The 22,395-nt window shown below is 38.2% G+C and overlaps 2 protein-coding genes and 1 long non-coding RNA gene across 5 annotated transcripts in view; 2 read left to right on the top strand and 1 right to left on the bottom strand.

Moving 5' to 3' along the window:
• The window catches only part of eeig1b (estrogen-induced osteoclastogenesis regulator 1b), a 43,453-nt gene extending 41,117 nt beyond the window's left edge, over positions 1 to 2,336 (top strand). For both annotated transcript variants that reach the window (XM_050052413.1, XM_050052414.1), the window contains 4 exons: positions 822 to 1,035; positions 1,847 to 1,968; positions 2,057 to 2,126; positions 2,203 to 2,336. In XM_050052413.1, the coding sequence (XP_049908370.1) occupies positions 822 to 1,035; positions 1,847 to 1,968; positions 2,057 to 2,126; positions 2,203 to 2,248 (452 nt within the window). In that variant the 3' untranslated portion in view covers positions 2,249 to 2,336. The remainder of the gene's footprint in view (positions 1 to 821; positions 1,036 to 1,846; positions 1,969 to 2,056; positions 2,127 to 2,202) is intronic.
• Positions 1 to 22,395, bottom strand: part of LOC126395185 (uncharacterized) — a 523,086-nt gene that overhangs the window by 351,893 nt on the left and 148,798 nt on the right. The gene's annotated exons all lie outside the window — the stretch shown is intronic.
• Positions 13,797 to 20,163, top strand: dpm2 (dolichyl-phosphate mannosyltransferase subunit 2, regulatory). The gene is made up of 4 exons (XM_050052426.1): positions 13,797 to 13,871; positions 15,948 to 16,037; positions 16,654 to 16,756; positions 18,351 to 20,163. Exons 1-4 carry the CDS (start codon positions 13,869 to 13,871, stop codon positions 18,404 to 18,406), a joined length of 252 nt encoding a protein of 83 aa, XP_049908383.1. The 5' UTR covers positions 13,797 to 13,868; the 3' UTR covers positions 18,407 to 20,163.

The following is a 22,395-nucleotide window of genomic DNA, read 5'->3' as shown; positions in this document are numbered from 1 at the left end:
TGGTTGTCTAAATAAAAATGGTTTCTACCCCAGTTGTCATATAGTGGGAGAGTTCTGATTGCCATTAACTTGTTCGCCTACTCTTTGGCACAGACTTAGTGCTCTGATGCCACCATGAGGCCTGATAGAGGACATCCAGAGAGCCACCCTGGACTTTTTTTTGGCCTGGCCCTCTACCTGCCTGTGGTTGAAGGGGACCAGGGACTGATTATCCAGTCCAAAATCCCCTCATTTAGTCTCCATACTGCACAGAGACTGCCGTATGACTGTGGCCCAAGCTAGTTCCATATGGCGTGACTTCTACAGCTGGGTGTTTGGGTTATGATGAACAGCTGTTCCTCTTATAACCCGAGGACGTGGACCATACTGGACTGGCACCCTTTTACAGATCTTTACAGATTTTTAAAATTGCACACCCCACAAATGAGATTCTGGGCGTCGTGTTTGAGGAACCTTTGTTTTTTTTTAATAACCTCATAATGACTCAAACGCTGCAGTTTGCCAGCCTGTGAGCCAATCTTAGAGAGACTCGCTGTTCCAAACTGCCATCTGATGAAGATGACAGCAATATCTGTAGATGCCCCGAGAGAGATCAGCAATATCACCTCTATTAGGCTGATTAACTTGGTGGTGGAGGTAGTCTGTGCTGCCTTGCCACAATCCCTGAGAGCATTTGCAGGAGTTATCTGATCAGATAAACACATTTTTTTGTTTGGATTTGACTATGATCTGCTGATTCCCTGCAGTGGTTTAATAAAGGGACTTTGAAACCCAAAACCTTTCCTGACCTCTTCTCTCCTGACCTCCCCTCTCACCTCCAGGCTATAGCACAGCTCATTCTCGCTGCTCCAGCCTGACTGACCTCAGTCACCAGAGGAACGCCTCATCCAGCAGCAGTGTCTCCTGTGGGTTCGCCCAACCCAACCAGCTACCTCCCTCCACCCCCACCGAGCCGCACCGACAAGCAACTCCCACCAAACCAGAGAGACCTCCTCTACCCTCTGCAGCAGCCCTCATGTCCAACAGGTCCTCCAGGTAAACACACACACTTAAACCTTTGACAAAACACATGCTCCTCCTGCATGCGTTCCTCAACAGCCTAAGAGGTGAGGAAGCTGAGGGTTATCATGAGTTGATCTCACTGTGAGGCATTTCAGGACTCCATCACACTGATAAAGGTCTACGGCTGAATCCCAGGCATGTATAAACTAACATGTCAGAAACTGTCCAGGAATTCTTTCCAGAGGAGGAAGGTGTGTGTGGCGTGTTCTGTTGGTCACATGGAAGGATCCCAGACTGAATGTCAGTCAGTACAAAAACAGGAATGGACCCACACTACTATGTGCTGCAGTCATGGAGCTACTGTGAAGATAAAAGTCGATCAGTGCCTGTCAACAGCTGGACTAAAATACACCCACAGCAAAGGCTTAATATTATGTAACATTTCTATTTAAAGTCAGTTTGACAGAACATTTTTTTATGACTTGCAATTTTTATTTTTCATGATGCAAAATGCACAGTGAATACAAAATCAGTGTACAAATACAACTTAATCCACACATCACCCAGTTTAACAGTGTGGCTTATTAATGTGTTTTTAAAAGATTTTAACAACAAGTCTGGCACAAAGGAGGAAGATATATCAGGCTGTAGATACACACACAAACTTGTAAGTAGATACGTTCACTGTTGACTGGCTATGCTGAACATGTTGTTTGATAATAAGTAAAATATAGAACCACCTGACTTGATATGATATGATGAATTGCTGTATGAGGAGGCAGTATTGTTGTATTTCAGGTATTAATCTTGTCTCTGTGTTGGTGTTGATCTTACCCAACAACAGGAGAAAGAAGGACACTGTGCAGAGGCAGCCCAGTTGTGTGGACGACACCCGCATTGATGCAGATGATATTGTGGAGAAGATTGTCCAGAGTCAGAACTTTTCTGACACCAGCAACAATGAAGGTAGGACAGAGTTTCAGGATTTAGTTTGAGCTCAGCATTTGTGTGTCACAGTGGTAACTTCTCCTCCGCTTTCCCTGTATCCCCCCAGACAGCAACTTGAGACTGTTTGTCAGCAAAGATGGAACCACTGCCCTCAGTGCGACACAGATTGTCAACAGGTACACTTATTTACTGAGCCTTTTTACCAACCCACCTTCTTTATCTGACTGATCATGTGTTTCTGTGTTTTCACAGAGGAACGCCTGGTACTTTTGAGCCGGTGGTCATTGAGACTCACTGACAGATACATTAACACGTCTCCAGCCTCATCAACTGGTTACTGATTCTGTGACATCGGAATGTCTGACTGTATGTGCATATTTCTCTCCAGTGCACATGGCGTGAAATAAGACTACTATGATATAGAAATGGAGCCTTTCTAGTATATTTAATCAGGTGGTGGGAGGTGTGTAACACATGGTTACTGTATTTTCTCAAATAGTGGACAGGCCTCAGATGAAGAAAGGAACAGGCCTGTATTTGTATATAAGTCCATTTACAAACCCTCCTATGTGCTCCTGGTTGCTGTGTTAATTCACAGTTCTTGTTGTTAACTGTTAATGCAGATTTAAGACTGCCAGCAGTCCAGGGTGGAATAGCCCCTCCTCTTTCCTGAGAAGCTTTTATTGTGAAACATCTACAGGAGGGGTTGAGTTTTATTACAGCAGCTTAATATTGGCAAAGTAGAATCAATCAAAATTAATTCAACAATGAGTGAGAACTGCAGAGCCTGGCCCTTGCCAGGAAGTACACATTTTAGTCTCATGCACGGGAAATAGTAATTTATGCCCAAAAATGACCTGATTTTATATGCACAAATAAGCAATTCAAGTCAAGTCACTTTAAAAGGAGGTGCCTAAAATGCTGAATTTATTCCTTTATATTGATATTATGTGGACATTGCATTCATTTAAGTTGTCCTTGTCCCCTCACGTCTTCTTATACAGTTGGGATGCTACATTGAAGCATTACTGTCCAGCTGTGGCAGCTGTCAGATCTATGCCTAAAGCATGAAAAATTAACACTAATAAGTTGTCAGTGGAAAGACTTCTGATCTTGCTTGTTAGACATATGTTGAAATGTTAATATGTGTATGTGCAATAATGTGCATGCATTTTTCATTTGAGAGCATAGTTACTAATTTTTGTGCACAAGTAAGTTTTCCTGAGACCTAAGAAAATAATGCAGGCACTATCTGTATGATACAGATACCAGTTATTTACTTTCCCCTCTCTTTCTAGGTTGTGTTTTAAGTGCAGGATTCTATTTGAGAATTTACAGTAATACAGGAATAATTTCCTCTACAGTACACTGGATGTGTGTCAAACTAGTCTTTGGCTTAGTAGGTTCACAGAGTCATTCAGTTAGTTAAAATATGCAGAATGGTTTGTAAAAAGCAGTGAGCATCTTTACTCACCAACTGGCAGGCCAGCTGTTAGGAAATATCCCTTTGTATCTTCTTGTACTTGTCCTGGGCCAAAAAAATGTCCTCCAAAGTAAAGTCAAACATTGATTGAAGAAATTACTGCAAGGATTTGAATCACAAGATCAACTCAGGCATGAACTTTTTTTTTTTCTTCATTTATTAATTCAGTCTTGCAGCCACTTTGATTAAATATTGGTCAAGTTGTGTGCAGAACTGAAATAGTGTAGAGTATATGGTTGTCAGCTCTCAGTTTTCCAGTATGCAGAAATACTTAAATACACCATTTTGAAAAATGAAAATGTTCCATTTCCCCTCGCCAAAATTTAGTGTAAATTTGGAGCATTATTTTGCACCTTTTCCGACAAGATAACATGATAACATGGTTGGTACCAATGGATGCCTCAGGTCCTCTGGTTTAATATGATTCCTGTGTCTTCACTGTAGCTTTAACTGAGCCAGAAACAGCAGGTCTGCTTCACTTCTCACCTTCAGCTCTGCCTGTATTACCTGCTGCTTCTTTACATTTTTTTTGCCAGATATTTGTCCTTAGCCTCTCTGCTCCTTTTATTTTCTTGTTCTCTTTGTACCCTGACTTTTCCTTTAGGAGCCTCTGATTTTTGGTGCAACATTCTGACTTTGTTAATCAGGCTGCAGTCCGCCTCACATGTTTACATTAGCGTGTTCTGCGCATCATACTCCTGACCCCCTCTGTCATTTCACAATACCTGCGTGGGGGTGGGAGTATCAGATGGCACGTTGAAATGTGTTTTAATTATAAAAATACATTTATTTATCATGTAAATACATATAACTTATATTGTCAGTGATTTCAATCAGTAAGTAAATTGTTGTACTTAATCCAATGTAAAGGTCATCCATAGACCTTTTCAATAACATAAATGTTGGCTCAGTTCTATTCAAGTCATGACAGGGAGCCAGAAAGAACAATTCAGCCATTATTTGATTATTGACACCTGTGCTTTTCCTTTTCCAAATATCCAAAAATGTTCAGCGTTACTGCAAGTAGATACAAAATGTATGTGTAAATGTGATTAATTGGATCATATCTGCAGGAAGTACAAAAATGTGTAGGGACACCCCCTCCATACAACAATGTCCTCTATAATTTGCAGTCATTTTTTACACCTGTCTCAGTCTCCTAGTCCATTGGGGGATTGGTTGTGCAACCAAGAAACAGTTATCATCTTCCTTGCACTTAAGAGATATAGAAATGATGTTATCTCACTCTTAATGTTCTCCCAAAATTTCTGCAGTTTTGGACAATCGCAAAAAATATGTGTACAATCTCCAGTCATCAGGCACCACACTTAAGTTAAAATCTACTGTAAGCATTGTTACAACTACAGGTGTACATTCTGTTAGTTTTAAACTTTTAGGGAGATCTGTTGCTGATGATCAGAACAGTAACAAGTCACTGACTCATCAGTGGCCAACATTTCAATAAATCCTGGAAGACCTGCTCACTGTACAGGAATTGACGAGGTGCATTACTGAACCAAAGAATAGTCTGACCACATCCAGTGAAACTTTGACTGGTGCTAAGTGCACAAATTACTTGAACAATACCCTGAAAACCACTGCATGGTGGGAATTGTAGTGCAACACTGAAATAATGGTGCGTCCAAGGGGGGCCTCCTCAACTCGCAAAACTGAACATTTCTAAGTTTACCACCAGGAAGTGGTATCTGATCAGCCTGCAAGATACAGGACAGAACATGTCAGTGGTGAAGTCAACCCATGACAGCCAGTGTTTCACTTTAACACATGATGGACAGCTGGAAACAGTCCATCAGGGTGATATCCATTACTTGGATTTCTCTATCATAAGGTATAAATACATGTAACAGACTACATCATGCTCAGGCTGACAACAGGATCAAACTGGAGAATTTATGTGTGGTGTTTAGTATTTATGTCCCACTGCAACTTTTTCACTGGTCCAGTTCATGTGATGGATTTACCACTGACTAATCAATCAGTCAATCATTTTTTTGGTCACATGAAATCAAATAAGGTACAATTCCAGTGAAATGATAAACACAAAAGTCAAACCACTGGTTAATATGATTGTATCTTGTCATTATTGTCTGACTTCACGAGTTGACGAGGACCCACGGAATGCAGCACAAGAGCCATCGGGGGCTCATACTGAGGACAGACGCCCTCTGCAGACTGACTCAAAATCAGCCTGAAACTGGAATATAAGCTTTATAGCCTTTTATTATATTTTGATGCTATTTGATCACTGTTTATACATACTTAATATACTATTTTGCACATGTGTACTCTCTTAGGAGGATTGTTAGAAACCACTTAAAGGACATGGAGATTGCATGGTTGTCTGAAAGGACATATGACATGTTGAGTTTTTAAGTCTCTTTATTCTTTTCCACGTTTCATTTCAGTGCTCGTGTCATAGGACAAAATGTAATTTGGTGAATCTGTCAAAGGCTGCTCTTCTGAGAGAGCAGTAAGCATGCATGCATTCATATGGCTGGCCATATGGAACCGTCCACTTTCTGCACTTACTAATTACTTTGAATTTGAATGCTCTTAGTCTAATCAGGAATGTACAATTTTGTGGTGATGTTCAAGAGGCTTTTTCAGACTTTGGTCATATTAACTTAGAAATATGTATATTAATATACAAAAGATAAGCTGAGTCTAGAATGCAACTATGTTATGAGCAGGACCAGCTTAAAAACATGTTACATTGCATAGAAAAGATCTGAATGAGCTGATTTTAGCAGTGGAAGAAGCTGTAAACACAACACTGACATATGGCATTATGAAGTTGTTCTGGCTTATGTGTTAGCAGTCACAAAGCAATATCATCATTTGTATGGAGTCGTTTTTCTGACCTGATGAATGAAAGTCCATATTCATGCTGTTTAAGCTCTGTTTTTGGTCACCACAAACTCCTGAGAAAATGATCTGTCTCTTTGGCTTTTAAATGCTGCACTATGTTCACCAGCTAGTCCCTAACTTTGAGTGTTTTCTTTATTCAGCAAGTTTGTAGTTGACAACTGCTGCCTGATGGCAATTGGGTTGATGACATCATGGTCTATGGGTTAAAAACAAAAACAGAAAAATGAGCTACAAGAGGCTTAAAAGCTCAGCAGAGCTGAGGGGAACTGCAGAGCTGGTGATAATTCACTGTGGTTGACCACTTAACATTACATACTGTAGCTGTCTGATCCATTTTTAAAAATAGATCAAGTGCAACTTTAAATTTCAGTAATTTAAGAATCATTTTACTGTTGACTCACCTTAGAACCACAGTGTCTGTCTTTTTGGAGGATCTGAGTGGCAGATGGATTACTGATTGATGATCAGTTGACTTCTGCAGGACCAAATAGATTCAATGTGCACGAGAATTATGTTAGTTGGTCAACTACCTTTGAGGCTCAGATTAATCAGCCCTGTCTCCTAGAAATTGCGTTTATATACAACTAATTTGAAACAGCACATGTGTTTTTTAGGAAAACATAATGCTGAGTTAATTGTGTTTTCTATTAACATAATGAAGAAATGTTCCTAATTGATGTATCTGGCAAGTCACAGAAATGATGATATTGAACAAATCAACTCACTGACAACGCATTTCATTTGTTTTCTGCAAAAAAAAAAAAGGCACTCTTGCAATGCAGTAGGTAGTTGTAGTTACTACAGCACATTTGTGCCTATGCACCGGTAATAGCTGCAGCCGGAGGCATAATGTTTTTGCGTTGTCCATTTGTATGTCCATCCATACATTCATCCATACATCCATACCATTCTCGTGAAGGCAATATCTCAAGAATGCCGTGAGGTAATTTCTTCAAATTCGGCTCAAATGTCCACTTGGACACAAAGATAAATTGATAACATTTTGGTGGCTATAAGTCAGAGGTCAAGGTCAGTGTGACCTTGCATCCGTCTTATACTCGTGAATGCTATAATCCAAGAATGCCTTGAGGAAATTTGGCAAAAGCATCCATTGGAACTAATGGATGCTTTTGATGAACTAATTAGATTGATGGTCAAAGATCGCAGTCATTGTGACCTAGCGTCCATCTCATTCTCGTGAATGCAATATCTCACAAACACTGTGAAGGAATTTCTTCAAATGTAAATAAGAAAGCAATTTAGTAACATACAAAAGTAATTTTAAGGAGACAGGGTGGGATTAATGGAACAGAGAAGAATGCTGACTTCTGATTTGGTGCTGCTTTGCACAGTATTTGCCAAAAAAAACAAAAAAAACATCAGACAGAACTCATTGCACTTTGTAGTTTTTTTTTTTTTGGCAGTTTTTGTTTTGTGTGGATGCTGCAACATATTGTAGGACCGTAACTCATGGTAAAATAGATTAACACAAAAGTTTTCATATGATAGTTGAAAAGCTTGTGTAAACTCTGTCCCCTCTGTGTCTAGAGCTAACAGTGATAATGTAGGCAGCGTGTTGGCCACGGTGAGGTCAGTCCCACAGCTGCAGCTGCAGCCGCACAAAGCCCCTGTTGAACCAGGACTGACAGTATACAATAGATGCTCAACCCACTGTGTGTCTGCAGTATGTGTATGTTATTGTCTTTTTTGTGATACTGTACTGTATGTGTGATTGTGCCAATACATGCATGCAGGACATGCATGTTTGACTGACCTTTTCGCCTTTGCTCTGGCCATCAAGCCCTCTACTGGATAAATACTGCACAATCAACTGAGGCAAATACTGGTGAACATAGGGCAAACTGTGGGTGTCAAACGGGGTTCCAGTCAGCTTTCCACTGTTGTCCACACTAAAGCACAAAAAATTTGTAATATTGTTATTACTAGTTACTTATTCAGTACAGTTTCCGCAAATCCTCGCCCAATTTCTTCACTGTCATTTTTGTATCTTTAAACAAATGCATTTTTTCCAACAGTAGTTCATATTTGTCACTTCATGGTTCTCTCCAGTGTACAGGGGGCCAGTCCCACCCTGTACAGGTGGATCTGTTACCCCTTTTCCACCAAATTTGCTCTGGTTCTCAGATTGGTTCCATTCAGGATTCTTGGAACCTTAGTGCTATCTAGCTAACCAGCCCACATTTCCAAAAGTTTTGCACGGTACCATTGTAATCAGGATGTGTCATCAACGGAGGGCATTGCACAGTACACAACAGATGTGAACAGTAGTGGCAGAATTACAGATTACATTAATTACCTGCAAACTTTTGTTCTCTTATTACATATATTTTACATAGTTTTACATATATTAGCAAATTATAACAATACAATGAAAGGATATTTTGCTGTCTCTAATGTTACTCAAGCCCAGTCACCCAGATGAAGACGTGAATCCATCAACACACCTTCAATTTCAATATGTATAATGATTATTATATAATTCTTAGATATTATTATTATATAATTGTTGTGTTGTAATATTTCAACTTTGACCATTTCATTAGTTTTTATTGTCTCTCTTGGATGACATTCAATTTTAGTAATGAGAGGATCTTTAAGTGTTAAATAAAAGTTAATTTCAACCGTATTATGTGAACTGTAAATATTCTAATCCTTACTTGGAGAAAAAAAAAGAGCTGTGGAGCATCGTTCCTGTGGGCCCCAGCAACACTAAACCCCTGAGCTTGCCTGAGAAGGACTTAATGCACAAACCCCCTACTTTTAAATATCCCATGGAGAGAGACTCTCACTCAGCCTGTTCTATTTTGTTCTGAAAATGTAGGTGTGCAACTCCTTTTTGTAGACGAGAAACGAAGTGCAGGCTTCCATCTGTGTCACCAGTAATGAGGAAATACAGTGATTGCTGGACAGAGCAGTGAGTGACAATAACCCCGCCCACATTTAAGAGTACTGTTTGCAGTAGAAATGCTAAACGGACCTAGGGTCTAGGTACCATGTCTGAAGGGTACCTTTGATTTCCAAAGGTACTATACTGAAAGTGATTGGTGGAAACGGAACTTCTGACACCCCCACTGATGTTGTCCCTGTTCACACTTAAGGTCAAGGAAGACCTGCTATTTTGGCTCCAGCTGGGAACCAACTTTTCAGTTTCTGAACCAAATTATTTTTGGTTAAAATGCTTTAAACAGTTCAAAATTAGGCAGTGGAACCAGTGCCATGTTGGTAGTAAAGGGGTATGTGTTTTACACAGAGAACCGTGGAACCATCTTAACTATTTTCCTTTGATTTTCAGACCAGCAGGCTGGTCTACAGATTTGTACAGAATTGTATGTAAAAGTTAGCATTGTATGGTGAGATGGGACTGAAAGGATGAACTCATTCATTACAGTGGTGGTCATGAGAGAATACTTCAAGTAAAGGGAACCGTGTGCATTGGTGAATTGTCTGCTACTGTGATTTGTTCTTGAAATACTTCTTTTAACATGTAAATGTGTAACCTGTGACCTTATTAATGAAATTTATACAGCTTAATGTTTGGGGGGTTTTTTTTGCATGCGGTGAAAAGGTGTTTTCTTTCCTGATAATTTGAAATGAAACAGAATTGTTGCATAATTACATTGGGATTATTTACAGCTGTAATACTTCATTTGAAAAAGAAAAACATTTAGGTGAAGAGAACATAGAAACTATTAACTGCTACTATTTTGTAACTTATTCACTTCAAATTGGATCTGTACTTCTCAAATTACTAGTATTATAATATGTGCATATATGTCTACATTTTTGGTACACTTTTGTTATCCTCAAAAGTTAACTTATGAATAGAAAATCTGAAATCTTTTAGTTTTTTCCCAAACATATTGTAACTTAAGATACAAATGGTTTTTGTCCCTGTGCTGAAGTGCCAGGAAATGTCAAAGTCACATCAAATGTTGAGATTATTTTTCCTATTAATTACTGTAAACTGTTGAGGAGAAATTGATTATGGTTTGCATAAACATGCCAAATAAAATGGTAAAGCCTGGAATCATCATTATTGTGTATTTGATGTGGAGTTATTTAATCATCGTATAAACATGGCTGGTGCTGATGCACCACACACTAGTTTAAGTTAATCAGATAAAACCTCACTGAGATTAAAAAGTATCCCGGCCAAGAGAGGCAATAGCACATTAAAACTAAGTTTCAGACATAAAACATTTAACATTTACAGACAATACATTTAACAGCTTGAGTATAATACCAAAAACAACTTCTTTACGCTACCTTGATGCTCCATTGTTTTACAGCAGTGATACTCAACTAGCTGCCGTTGGGCCAAATCTGGCCCGCCACCGGGTGCAAGGTGGCCCCCTAACCTTTTTCTAATTTACAATTAAAAATAAGTTGATTCATAATGGGAATTTTCTTTCACTTTTAATATAAATAAGGTGCAAGAGTGTATAGACTGCATCAAAACAGAGCTTATTTATCAAAAAAGTGTCAGGGGAGGGTCCCCTGATCCCCCTACAGAGGTTCAGGCTAAGCCCCAAATGTCCTTATATCCAAAAATGCACCTGACCTGTGCAGGGCTTCCCTGACTGGCCCCTGGCCACCTGTCATTTTGCAGAAGTGGCCCCCGGGCAAAGCAAGTGGAGAATTCCTGGTTTACAGACTGTAAGTAGTGAAGGCATTTAAGTGCCTTTTTAAATGTTAAACCAAATCATACTCATATAAACAACAATAACATAAAATAGTGGGTTTATTAGAAAAGAAATGACAGATCAGACATATCTGGGAAGACTATTTTACTACTGGGCGCCACAGCATGGTAAAAATAATCTACTTTGACAAGATAATAATAATTATGAAAAAACATAACTTGAGGTCCACTAACTAGCTTTTTTCTGAAACTTTTAATGAGTTTTTCACAGCCCACAGCTGAGGAAGACAGGAAGATGCAGGTGAAAGCTCTGGAAAAATCTAGTAAATGACATTGAGTTATTATTTTTCTTTTCAAACTATGGTTCTCATGGTCAAAAATGAACCATTACACTCTAAATCAGTGGTGGAATGTACCTACGTACATACATTGTAAAATAAAGATTTGAGGTACTTGTTGCATACTTAACTTGCATATTTCCATTTATACCACTTCATACTGTACTCCACTACATTTAAGAGGCCAATATTGTACTTTTTACTCCACTACTTTTATCTGATGATATTATAATTTTATTTTGATGTATTATTATGGATTAACCTACCAGGCAGTATACAGTAGTTGAAATAAACCCAGCCTTTACAAACTGCAACATTAGTGATGCTTACACATTAATGCATCACCAATTATAATCTGATAAAATATATCATTCTAAAATGGGCAATTCTGCATTGAGTGCTTCTATTTCTTGTACTTTAAGTATTTTTTTTATGCTAATACCTATTTACTTCAATTAAAGTAATGCAGAGTATTTTTACACTCTGGTTACACTACTTTTATTTAAGTAAAAGATCTGAGGACTTCTTCCACCACTGCTCAAAATGAATGTAATCTAACTACAGAGTATTATGAAATGGCCACTGTGTGATGTGTGTATTTTTAACAATATAATATAATAATATATAGGCAACGTTAGTGTATGACTGAATAGTGTTCTATGGGTTGTGATAATGTTTAGAAATAACATTGATTTTGCTGCCTTCATAAGAATGCTGTCTTTACATGGTAGTTGTTTCTTGCCATTTTTTTTTTGCACACACATAAAACTGCAAAAAATCCAAATAGTAAAAAGACTATCTAAAAAAAAAAAAGACAGGCTTATACAGACAGACCTTGCCTCAACTTAAAGAGAAAAACAGACAATGACAAAAAAGGGAGAAAAGTAAACAAAAGAACCAAACTGCCATTATACAAAAAAATACAACACAAAATAGATAACAAAACAAAGCACGCTGAGCAGTCAGTGAAAAACAATCCAGTTAAAAACCAAGAAATACATAGAACACCATGCAGAGGGAAAAAAGGGGGAAAGATATATTTATAGCTATACAAGTCAAGAAATAATTCAACTTTAGGAATTAAATGTAATGATAATCTTTCAAAATGTTCAAAGGATAAAGAGCTCTTGACAACATGTACTTTGGTGTTCCAGATCTGTACACCACCATATCTAAGTGAGTAATGGCCATGTTTAGTTTTGTAGAAAGGATGGTGGAGCTGATTAACCTGTCTAGTATTATATGAACAAATTTGGGAAGTAAATTGAAAGAAATTGCTAAACGATGACTGTAGAGAAGAAGGTATGAACATATATAAACACACATATCTGATGAATGTTAATATCATATACTGAAAGATGGTAAATTTTCCTGAACAGTGGAACAGAGGCCGCATTACATCTAAGTTGCCAATCTTACAAATAATTTTGCAGCAAATAAAGTTTATGCAGAATTGAGGGGTATATTTACTCAAGCAATATTACCATAAATATAAAATAAGGATAAACCATGGAATAATATAACATTAATAAATTAGAAACATTTAAAAAAAACTTCAGAATTTCCTGATGATTCCCCAGTGACTATCTATTAATACTCTGGCATGGGCCCCATCATACCCTCTGCTACTTGATGCAAATATAATGAAATTTGATTTTTTTTACATTTAATGAGAGCTTATCTAAGTGCACTTGTAATAAAAACTACCATATAATAATAGAATTACTATATGACTGTATCATAAGGTTTAAATGTACAACATCATAATATAAACCCTGCTCATGAGAATCTCTAACAGCCCAAGTACAGTGGCCAAGGAGAGCTACTTCATACTTGCAGGTATCAAAAAACTGGTGCTGTTTGGATCCAATGACGCATGGGACCAAAAAGGGGTCGATGTTAGACTTACTTTGATTTGTGATACAAAAACACACTGCTTTGCAAGAATTAAAAAGCCTTTAAGCCCATTTATTAGAGACTTTTTAATTTGTGCAAAGCAGTGTGCCTTGGTATTTTTTGGTTTTATCTTGCTGATCACTGCTTTAGCCCATACCTCATTATACAAACTGCCTCTGTGTCATAAAATGTTGTATGCACATGCAGTACACCCTGCTGTTTCATTCTATACATAGAAAACTTAATTCCAAAAGGTATTTGGATGTGTCACTCTCAGCCCAACAGATTGTCTGAATATAGTAAGTGACATTACAAATACACACTGAAATGTATAGCCTATCAGAACAGAACAAAATAGACTGCCATTACTGTCAAGGACCTAAACTTGACATACATATTATAATAACTGCAAATAAAACATAAAAGGTTAGATTTATAAACTGATCATGCATGTAACAGCAATGGAAGATTTCAAATACATACAAGTACACAGGCCTACATACCCACTTGCAGTTGCAGTAGCTCCATTATCTTTCTGACGTGTGTTTTGCGGATCCTCCAGCAGGGGGCAGCAGAGACCCTCAGATGCGTCTTGTCAGCTGGATTTTTCAACAGGAAGAAGAACATCAGGAAACGTCAGCAAACAGAAATGGTAAGAAAGATAAGCTGATTCAACCTAAACTAATGAATTAAAGGCGTCTCTTGGAGGCAAAATGTAACTCATGAAATAGTAGACTGACATTTTGGGGCAGATTTTATTTGGTAACAAAGCTACGCCAGTTTACGCTTAGTTAGCTGCTATAGCTAAGTCAGTCTTCCCGGTTAAGAGACACATGTTAAAGACAGCTATGTTAGCTTGGTAGTTATTTGAAATTAATTAAAATCAGCCTTTCGTCTCCGTTTTAGTGTACATGTACAACAGCAAATGTTACTTTCACGATTCTGTAAACTTTAAAAAGGTTATTATCCCCCAAATGTTCCTGCGCCAGTCATTCTTATAAACTAACGTTTATAGGTTTTATGTAAACAGTTTGCAAGCCTCTATGAATGCTTTACGCCGAATTTACACTGAAGCATTGTTAATTTTTAAACGTCAAGTAACTGATGTTGTGTGACATGCGTAAAGTTGCTAATAAGCAATCAGCTGTTAACTTATAGGTATTTGAATGGAGTTTTGCTCGGCTGTCTGTACAAAGCACACCTTGAAGTATGAGAGCTGCCGCTGCAGTTAGGTCGCCTGTCAAACCATCTTAATCTGTAAAACCCTTCCGTCCCCAGTCAGTGGAGGGTGAACAGTTTTGAACGGCAATTATGGAGAGACAAAACAGAGAGCGACAAGTTAAGTCTTAACTTAGTTTAATGGAGGTTATTTTGGAAAATCAACCGAATAATCAGTCTCCTATGCCTTACATAGAGTGGTTGACTGGTGTTACCTGTTTGGCTTCCAGACTCATCCAAAGTGCAGATATGTAAAACAGCCTAATGTGCTATCTCCCAAGCATTATCTCTCCCATGGACTGCACTACCACACTTTACTGGACTTCTGCAACCCCGCCACGTGTCCTCTTCAAACAGATGACCCAAACAATAGTAGTTTCAAAGCCCTGCTACTGTTCTTGTCATGTGTGACAGGCCCAAAAACTTTACACACAAACTATTAAGCAAGGTTTGTGTTTTTTAAAGATCCACTATAAACATAAAGGTCAGTTTACTAATCAGGAGGAGCACAGCTCAGCCTGTGAAAATAGTTTTATAATGCCGTCTGTGGGACATCATAGTGCCTGTTTACACCTGGTGTTCACATGTGTTTGGGTGATCCAGTTACAAGTCGACAGCACTAAAAGTGTAAACAACCACCAAGATGCATTGTGTACTGAATACTCAAACTAACTGCCGAGCTGGTCTGGAACACATTTGACCACATATCTTTTTTTTTTTTTTGTAGTGTAAATGCTAATGTGTCACACTACACTCACAGATAACCGAGCCTCCTATCTGATAATTACAAGCACGGCTGTTCTCGGCTTCCAATGTCCACCATAAACATTTTCGTCACGTCTTGTCTCGACAACAAAAATGAAACATGGATTTCATCTTAGTTTTTATAATCAAGATCTATTTTAGCTCGTCATTGTATTGTTGTCATCATGGAAAAAAAGGTAATCGCCATTGTTTTTGTCAACAAAATTAACACTGGCAGTAACAAAATGTGAACATGAGTGGCCAGCTGGAGACACATGATGTGCTGAGCTGTCTACTTGTATTCGGATCACTGAAACAAATGTTAATACCAGGTGTAAACAGACTCATAGAGTCTAAAAAAACAATCCCTAATGATGTAACCACGGTTGATGAATTTGGTTAAAACAGAGAATGTTGCATGATAGGAGCATTTAACAGGCATGGATTTTTTTTAATTGCATGATGCATCATATGAGATATAGCTTGATAGAAACTAAAATTCAAGATATCCCAGCCTCTGCCTCTTTGGTTTTTAACTATTCTTTTTTATCTGTCTCTTGCCTTCAAACTGTACCTCAACTTCATGGAAGTGCAAAATTACAGCTTATTGTTGGAGTATGCCTATAATTAAAAAACACATTTTAAATGCTGCACCTGAGAACATTTCAAATAATTTGGTTGGGATTTTAGTCATGCGTGCAACATATACTCCCCACATCCCCAATGTGCAAATGCCTTCTGTTCAGTTTTTTATTTTTATTTTCAGGCTACAGGAGTGGATCAAGCAGTTGGCATGAGTCTAGTTGTCTTCAGCCTCCTGCTGTTTACATACTACTCTGTCTGGGTCATTATTCTGGTAGGTTCTGTTTCTGTCCCTGAAATCTCAGTTATCAACACTCATTTCAACAGAGGACTTGTTTCAGCACCTTTAGAAGATTAAACTTCATTTCAATTACATGCAGGTCTTCAGACATTAAAGCTTGTCTTCCCAAACCTTACTGCTCTGTCCAACCAGTACGTTACATCACATTACATTTATTTACCTGATGCTTTTAACAGAACAGCCTGCAATTCTAAGTCTACTAGCACCACAAGAACAATACACGATTAGACTAAACTGCAGACAGAGCACAATCAAGTAGATAAATGCCTATAATGAAAGTAAATATATTCAACCTAATTGTCACAGCCCCATACAACACAGTACAGTTAAAAAAACAACCAAAAGGAGGAGATCATATATTGTCCTGTCAGAGTCACTCAGGTAAGCAAACTTTTGCAGTGCACCCTGCAGTGATATCTGATTTTCTAAAATGGATCAAAGCCACCACCTGAAAGCTTCTACCGTCGTAGAATATTATTACATGCAAAACTACTTGTTTTAACATTAAGAGCAATGCCAGTCTTTTAAAACCATTTTTAAGAAAATTCTTTAAATTAAATGTATGATGTGGTATTTTGTTCTTTTTCAGCCTTTCGTGGACAGTGATCATGTACTGCATAAATATTTTCTTCCTCGGGAGTACTCAGTCATCCTGCCTGGTATTGCAGCAGTAATACTGCTCCTCTGTATAGGTCAGTAGACTTTATGTATTCCCAAACAAGGCACACACCCAAGTTTTCACATTGAAATATTCACTCTGGGGATCAGTACGTGCACAGACATTTTTTTGGGGCAGGTGCTCAAGCAAAAACAAAAGGGTAGCATATGGTGATGCAGACAAGGGTGTCATTCCATTTTCACATTGAGGGGTCACATATTAAGTGGTGGGGTGTGGGGGTCCTCCCCCAGGAAATTTTGAGCCTGAAACACCTCATTTCCTGCATTCTGGTGAACTTTTCTGCATCAATTTATGGTGGAAATGTATTTATGTATGTAAAGGAAAACAAAATTCAGGCTGCAGGTGACAAATCAAAATCAAAATATAATGGGATATAAGGCAGTAACACTCTTAGGCATTCTGTACTGCTTTCAAATATTTATTCCCCTGTAGATCAACTTGTCTTATTTCATGTTGTCTGCTGAGTCAACACGTGTGTGTAAAAATGAGGGACCACGTTCTGCAGTGAGATTTAAATGGTTCTGGATGTACAGAGTAGAAGCTGCTCTGACACACCAACACACTGAGGAAGATTTCTACTGTTAGATAGGAAGTTACCAGAGTGCTGAAGAGAAGGAATTCAGCTTCCTGCAAACATGGTACTTTTCTTGGGGCCTTAAATACAGGGCTTATTTTATATTTTCTCTTGTTGTCACTTTCTCATCAGACCCCTTTAATTTAACCTGTGATCCAGCTAAATGCTTTGTTTCTTGTTGGTTCAGAAATAAAATTAAATTCACGTTTTAAAAAACTTAACTGACCGTCTAAGAATTTGTTAACAATAAAGTTTGTGAATTCGAGAAAACCGTGGTGATTTCATTTAATAGCCACGTACTAATATTTAAAATTATCCTCTAAATAAGCTTTAAATATTCTGAAAGAATCCCAGAGAAGAGATGCCTGCAGCGGCTGCAGCTTTGTGCTCCTCCTCTCCTTCTCTGCACTCTTGGCACAAAGTATGTGCAGGAAAAAAGCGCATGTCAGGTTTATTTAAATGAATTATCAGAGCTACAGTATGGGAGATCTAAACATTATTTTGAGTTGAAGTTTGGTTTTTAAAGATAAGCGGAAGTAGGAAAGCAATTCGCTGTCTATCTCTGCCCGCACTGGGCAGTTGGTGAACCTGAATCAGCCAAAGAGTTGGAGGGAGACAGTGTGATTTTATACCAGACTTTGGCTGTTATTGAGAAGTTATAATAGTTTAATCTGACAACAGTTTCAATACTGAGGCTTAGAGCAAACACTATCTTTACTTGACTGTCCATGAAGATGGGTCACAATTAAATCTCAAATGCGGTTGACAGGTGTTACAATACACTTTTAATGGAGAATTGATGCCATAGGCCAAATTTAAAAACTAGAATATTAAATTAGAAAAAGAAATTGAAAAAATGGCACTTATCTAGACGGAGAGCAAAAGGGCAGGTGCTTGAGCACCACCTGGGGTCTGTCTGTGCACATGCCTGCCAGAGATGACCCCTTTAAATGCTACATAAAAAAGGCAATGAGGTGTGACAATGTGTGTTGTGTCTAATTCAAAGTTTATACTCCTCTTATCATCTCCACAGGGACCTTCACTGCAGTGATAATGTGGAAGAATCGTAAGCCAAAGAAAGTGGACTGATCTCAGGATGTTTGTGTGACTGCTGTGGATTGAAGTGTAAAATTTGCCATGATGCTAAACCCTCTCTGTTGGCCCTACAAGTAAAATCATACCTCCATTCTCTGACAATGGTTACTGAACAGCCACTTACAGAAATCTGTTTTTCGAAAAGGAAATTTCCGGAGATTTGTTTTAGATTTTGATTCCGTTATCAGTTCAGTTCAAGATGATAAGTAGAAATCAGCTACTGTCGGTTAAAGCTACTATTTGTGAAATTTTAAAATCTTCAACTTCAGTGCCCCTGAGTGGGAGTAAAGAAAAACACACTAAGAGTGAATTTTCTGAAAGCAAAACTCAGACTGCAACAGTGACAATAACTTTAAAGATCACGCAAAAAGATTTGACACCTAGTAACTTAGCTTTGTCCAAAGCTTTTGAGGTTGCTCAGTGAATCAGTTTCTGCAGACTGTTCTGCAGTGTTTAGATCTGTCGCTGTGTTATGTCCTCTAGTAGGCAGTGGACAGTGTTAACAGGAATTCATTAGCTGATGGTTTATATTAATGCTATATTTAATAAACCAAAAGGATTTCATTAGGATCCAGTGGATAATCCAGCTACTGCAAATTGAGAGCTTGTGTCAGTATCTTCAACTCAGTGGACTGATGTCACTCTTACGTGTTCAGTTCATATCGGCCCAAATTTAAGACCACCCTGATTATAAGAAGACACCCCCTGTGGCAGTTACACATGTTACATGAGCTGTGGGAAACTCCTGCACGTTTGACTGAGCTCACTAAACACTGTGAGAGCTGATTAACCCTACAAGATGCACTTACAGTCCTGCGGACTTGAGGGAACTGGTTAGCTCAGCAAGATTAAAGGGAAACCACACCCATTTTCAAAATACATAAATATCATGCTAACAGTCTGATTAAGTCCAGAAATATCAGTAAACATGATCAGCTCTCTCCCAAATCCAAAAACTAGAGTGCTAAAACTAGATGGGATGTTCTAGATGACACTGAGAGCACCCAAAGGAATGTTGTGAGTACATGGGAACATTTTCTTTGTCAGAACTGAGAACACTACAACAGAATAAAACACATTTGTGTTTTAAAAAAGTAAAACATGTTTGGGTCCATGAAATCAGGCTCCTAGTCATTGTCTGTGGAGCAGCTCTAGACTTTATACCCTATGACATCAAGTCAACAAGTTTGAGACTTCCTTTTCTGGTTTCTGGCTCTGAGAGAAAGTAGCTCATGTTCACAAATATTAATTAAACCTTACTAGACCATGGCAATAACATATTTGAATTCTAAATGTAGGTGGTCTTCTCCTGTAAGGCCTCAAACCTCCCATAGTGCCTCACTCTCTGTAGGAGCCAGTGTAACTCTCTTCATTCTTAAAGAAAATCTAACGCTGTGGATATGTAACTGTCCTGTCTTCAAATATAAGATGACCCACACTATTTAAAACATTCATTTCCAGAATTAATATTATTTGGGCCGATACTGTAGTGAACAGTAATATAGCAGGATGGACAGAGGTGGCATATGTGTCACTTTGGGGAAAAAAATACAGACTGATCTGACAGATCTGACTTTGTGGAAAGCAGCATGGGTCTTAAATTCTGTAAATACTGTGACAACGTGTCCATTTTTGTAGTGTGTGAAAGTGTGTATGATGTTAATTGTAAATAGTTTTGGAATCAAAGCAGCATTTTGTCCTCCAGAGTAAGGCTTGTTGGTCCTTTTTAATAAAATTGTAATGCTGGGAAACGTGGTGTGTTTATGAATTACAAAATGGGCATGAAAAGGTCTTTACATTGGATCAAGTACAATGATTTACTTACCAACTTAAATGAGTGACAATACAAGTATATGTCTTTACATAAAAAAATATATGTATTTTTCTCATTAAAACGCATTTCAACGTGCCATCTGATGCTCCCACCCCCTGCAGGTGTTGTGAATAGTTCAGTCCATCTGGCATGGGTCAGGAAATCACAAGCCCTGTTAATGTTAACGTGAGGTGGACTGCAGCTTCACTAGCAAAGTCAGAATGCCTCACCAAAAATTAGGGAAAAATAAGGGTACAGAGAGAACAAGACAATGAAAGGAGAAGAGAGGCTGTGGACAAATGTTGAAATGAATGAACGAATGAAAAAGTATGAAGAAGCAGCAGTGAGCAATAGCTGCCTCAGTTTTAAAGCTTTATTTAAATTATCATAGTAATGCTCTCTTCTTGGAAAAGGGGCCAAATAATGCTCCAAAGTTATGCAAAATTTAGTGAGGGAAAAAGGAATGTTGCCAGGTTTCAACATGCAATGTCCACAAAAGTGAAAAGTATCTTGTGTATCTGGCCCCAGATTTGGATCAGCTACAAAATGTAATGGGTTCTTCCTGGCCCATGCTACACTCTTCAACCAAGTTTCATGAAAATCTGGCCAGTAGTTTTTCTATAATCCAGCTGCAAACAAAGTGCGCTGAAAACATAACCTCCTCGGCAGGCGGAATTAGTAGCAGTAAATTGGCTTTAGTAATGGAAATAGTGGCTTGTTGAAATACTGTATGTTTTCCAGTGTTACATTTTCCACCTCACTGCTGCCCCCTGTGTTTAATGCAGGAAAATAACTGCTGACGCAACGCATGGACAAGTCACAAAATGATGAGGTTGATGTTAAGATTTCAAATATGTTTCACATGTACCAGAGCTGAAATAAGGAGCCTGGGGAACATATTTTGTGAACTTTCCTAATTGCAATATTTTACAATAGCTTTGGCTTTATTTTCACAAAATAGTTCACATTTTTTCAAGCTCCTCATACAAAATGCTGGACCATGACACAGTACACACAGTGAGTTTATCAGAGCATCACAAAAATGTATTTGTCTATCATAGAATTTTAATCATTGTGGCATTTTAAAATAAAATGCCATCAGTGGTAATTTCCTTAAAATAGAAATTAGAAAAAGTAAAATTTATGCAATTCAAGTCATTATTTCAGGTGAACCAAAACTTACTGGATATGCTGTATTACTGTATGGATAATTAAATTTGGAGCCTGACTTAATAGTAAATCATATATTTATCCGGGGCAAAATGATTATTGAGCATATACTTACACATCCTTACTGACTGTTGCTGATCTGTATCAACCACAGAGAAGACACTGATCCTGGGTGGTCCATCCACCACTCTGGTCGAAATATCTCAGCAGCTGTTAAATGGATTACCATGAAGTTTTGTACAGACATTCATGTTCCCAGAGGATGCATCCTATACTGACTTGTGTAACACATTCTTACTTCACATATCGACATTTGCTCGTGGACTTTCCCCGTCAAGTTATGACATGCAAGATACCCTGGGTGCTTTAGCTGTTGGCAGTCTAGGACACTGTCAACTTCAGCCTGTTACGTGCATTGTGTGCTTTCAAGATACCCTTCAGTTTTCACAGGAAATGTAGTTTGCAGTCTCTTTCAAAATAAACACACTACATTAGTACAACGCTGTGAATTGACAGTGTGAAACAGTGTATCTTACTATATAATGACAAAAACTCTGTCTTGTCTGTGGGTGTGTCTGTCTGTGTCTCTGTTCCACGTTTTTCACCTGACTGTCTTGGTCTATCCATGTGAAATTTGGCACAGTGGTAGAGGGTCATGGGAGGATGCGAATGAATCAATATTACATCAATTGGCAAAAGGGGGGCGCTAAAGCAACCGATTGAAATTGCAAACTTTGAATGGGCATATCTCATGCCCCATATGTCGTAGAGACATGAAACTTTGCCCAGAGATGCCTCTTCTCATGAGGAATAGATTTGCCTCCAGAACCCATAACTTCCGGTTATATAGATTTTCCGCCATTTTAAATTTTTTTGAAAAACACTTAAAATTGATCTCTTCCTAGGAAGTTTGACCGATCTACATGAAACTTGGTGAACATAATCTAGGGACCAATATCTAAAGTTCCCTCTTGGAAAAAGTTGGAAAACTTACTAAAAC

This window comes from Epinephelus moara, chromosome 9 (genome assembly GCF_006386435.1).
Source record: "Epinephelus moara isolate mb chromosome 9, YSFRI_EMoa_1.0, whole genome shotgun sequence".
Taxonomy (NCBI): Eukaryota; Metazoa; Chordata; class Actinopteri; order Perciformes; family Serranidae; genus Epinephelus; species Epinephelus moara.
This window is presented reverse-complemented; position numbering and strand designations above follow the sequence as displayed.

What these genes read in the sequence shown, in the direction of transcription:
- dpm2 (XM_050052426.1), top strand. An exon ending in CTGTCTGGGTCATTATTCTG is followed by an intron (nt 16,038 to 16,653) that starts GTAGGTTCTGTT and finishes GTTCTTTTTCAG; the next exon opens with CCTTTCGTGGACAGTGATCA. An exon ending in AATACTGCTCCTCTGTATAG is followed by an intron (nt 16,757 to 18,350) that starts GTCAGTAGACTT and finishes TCATCTCCACAG; the next exon opens with GGACCTTCACTGCAGTGATA.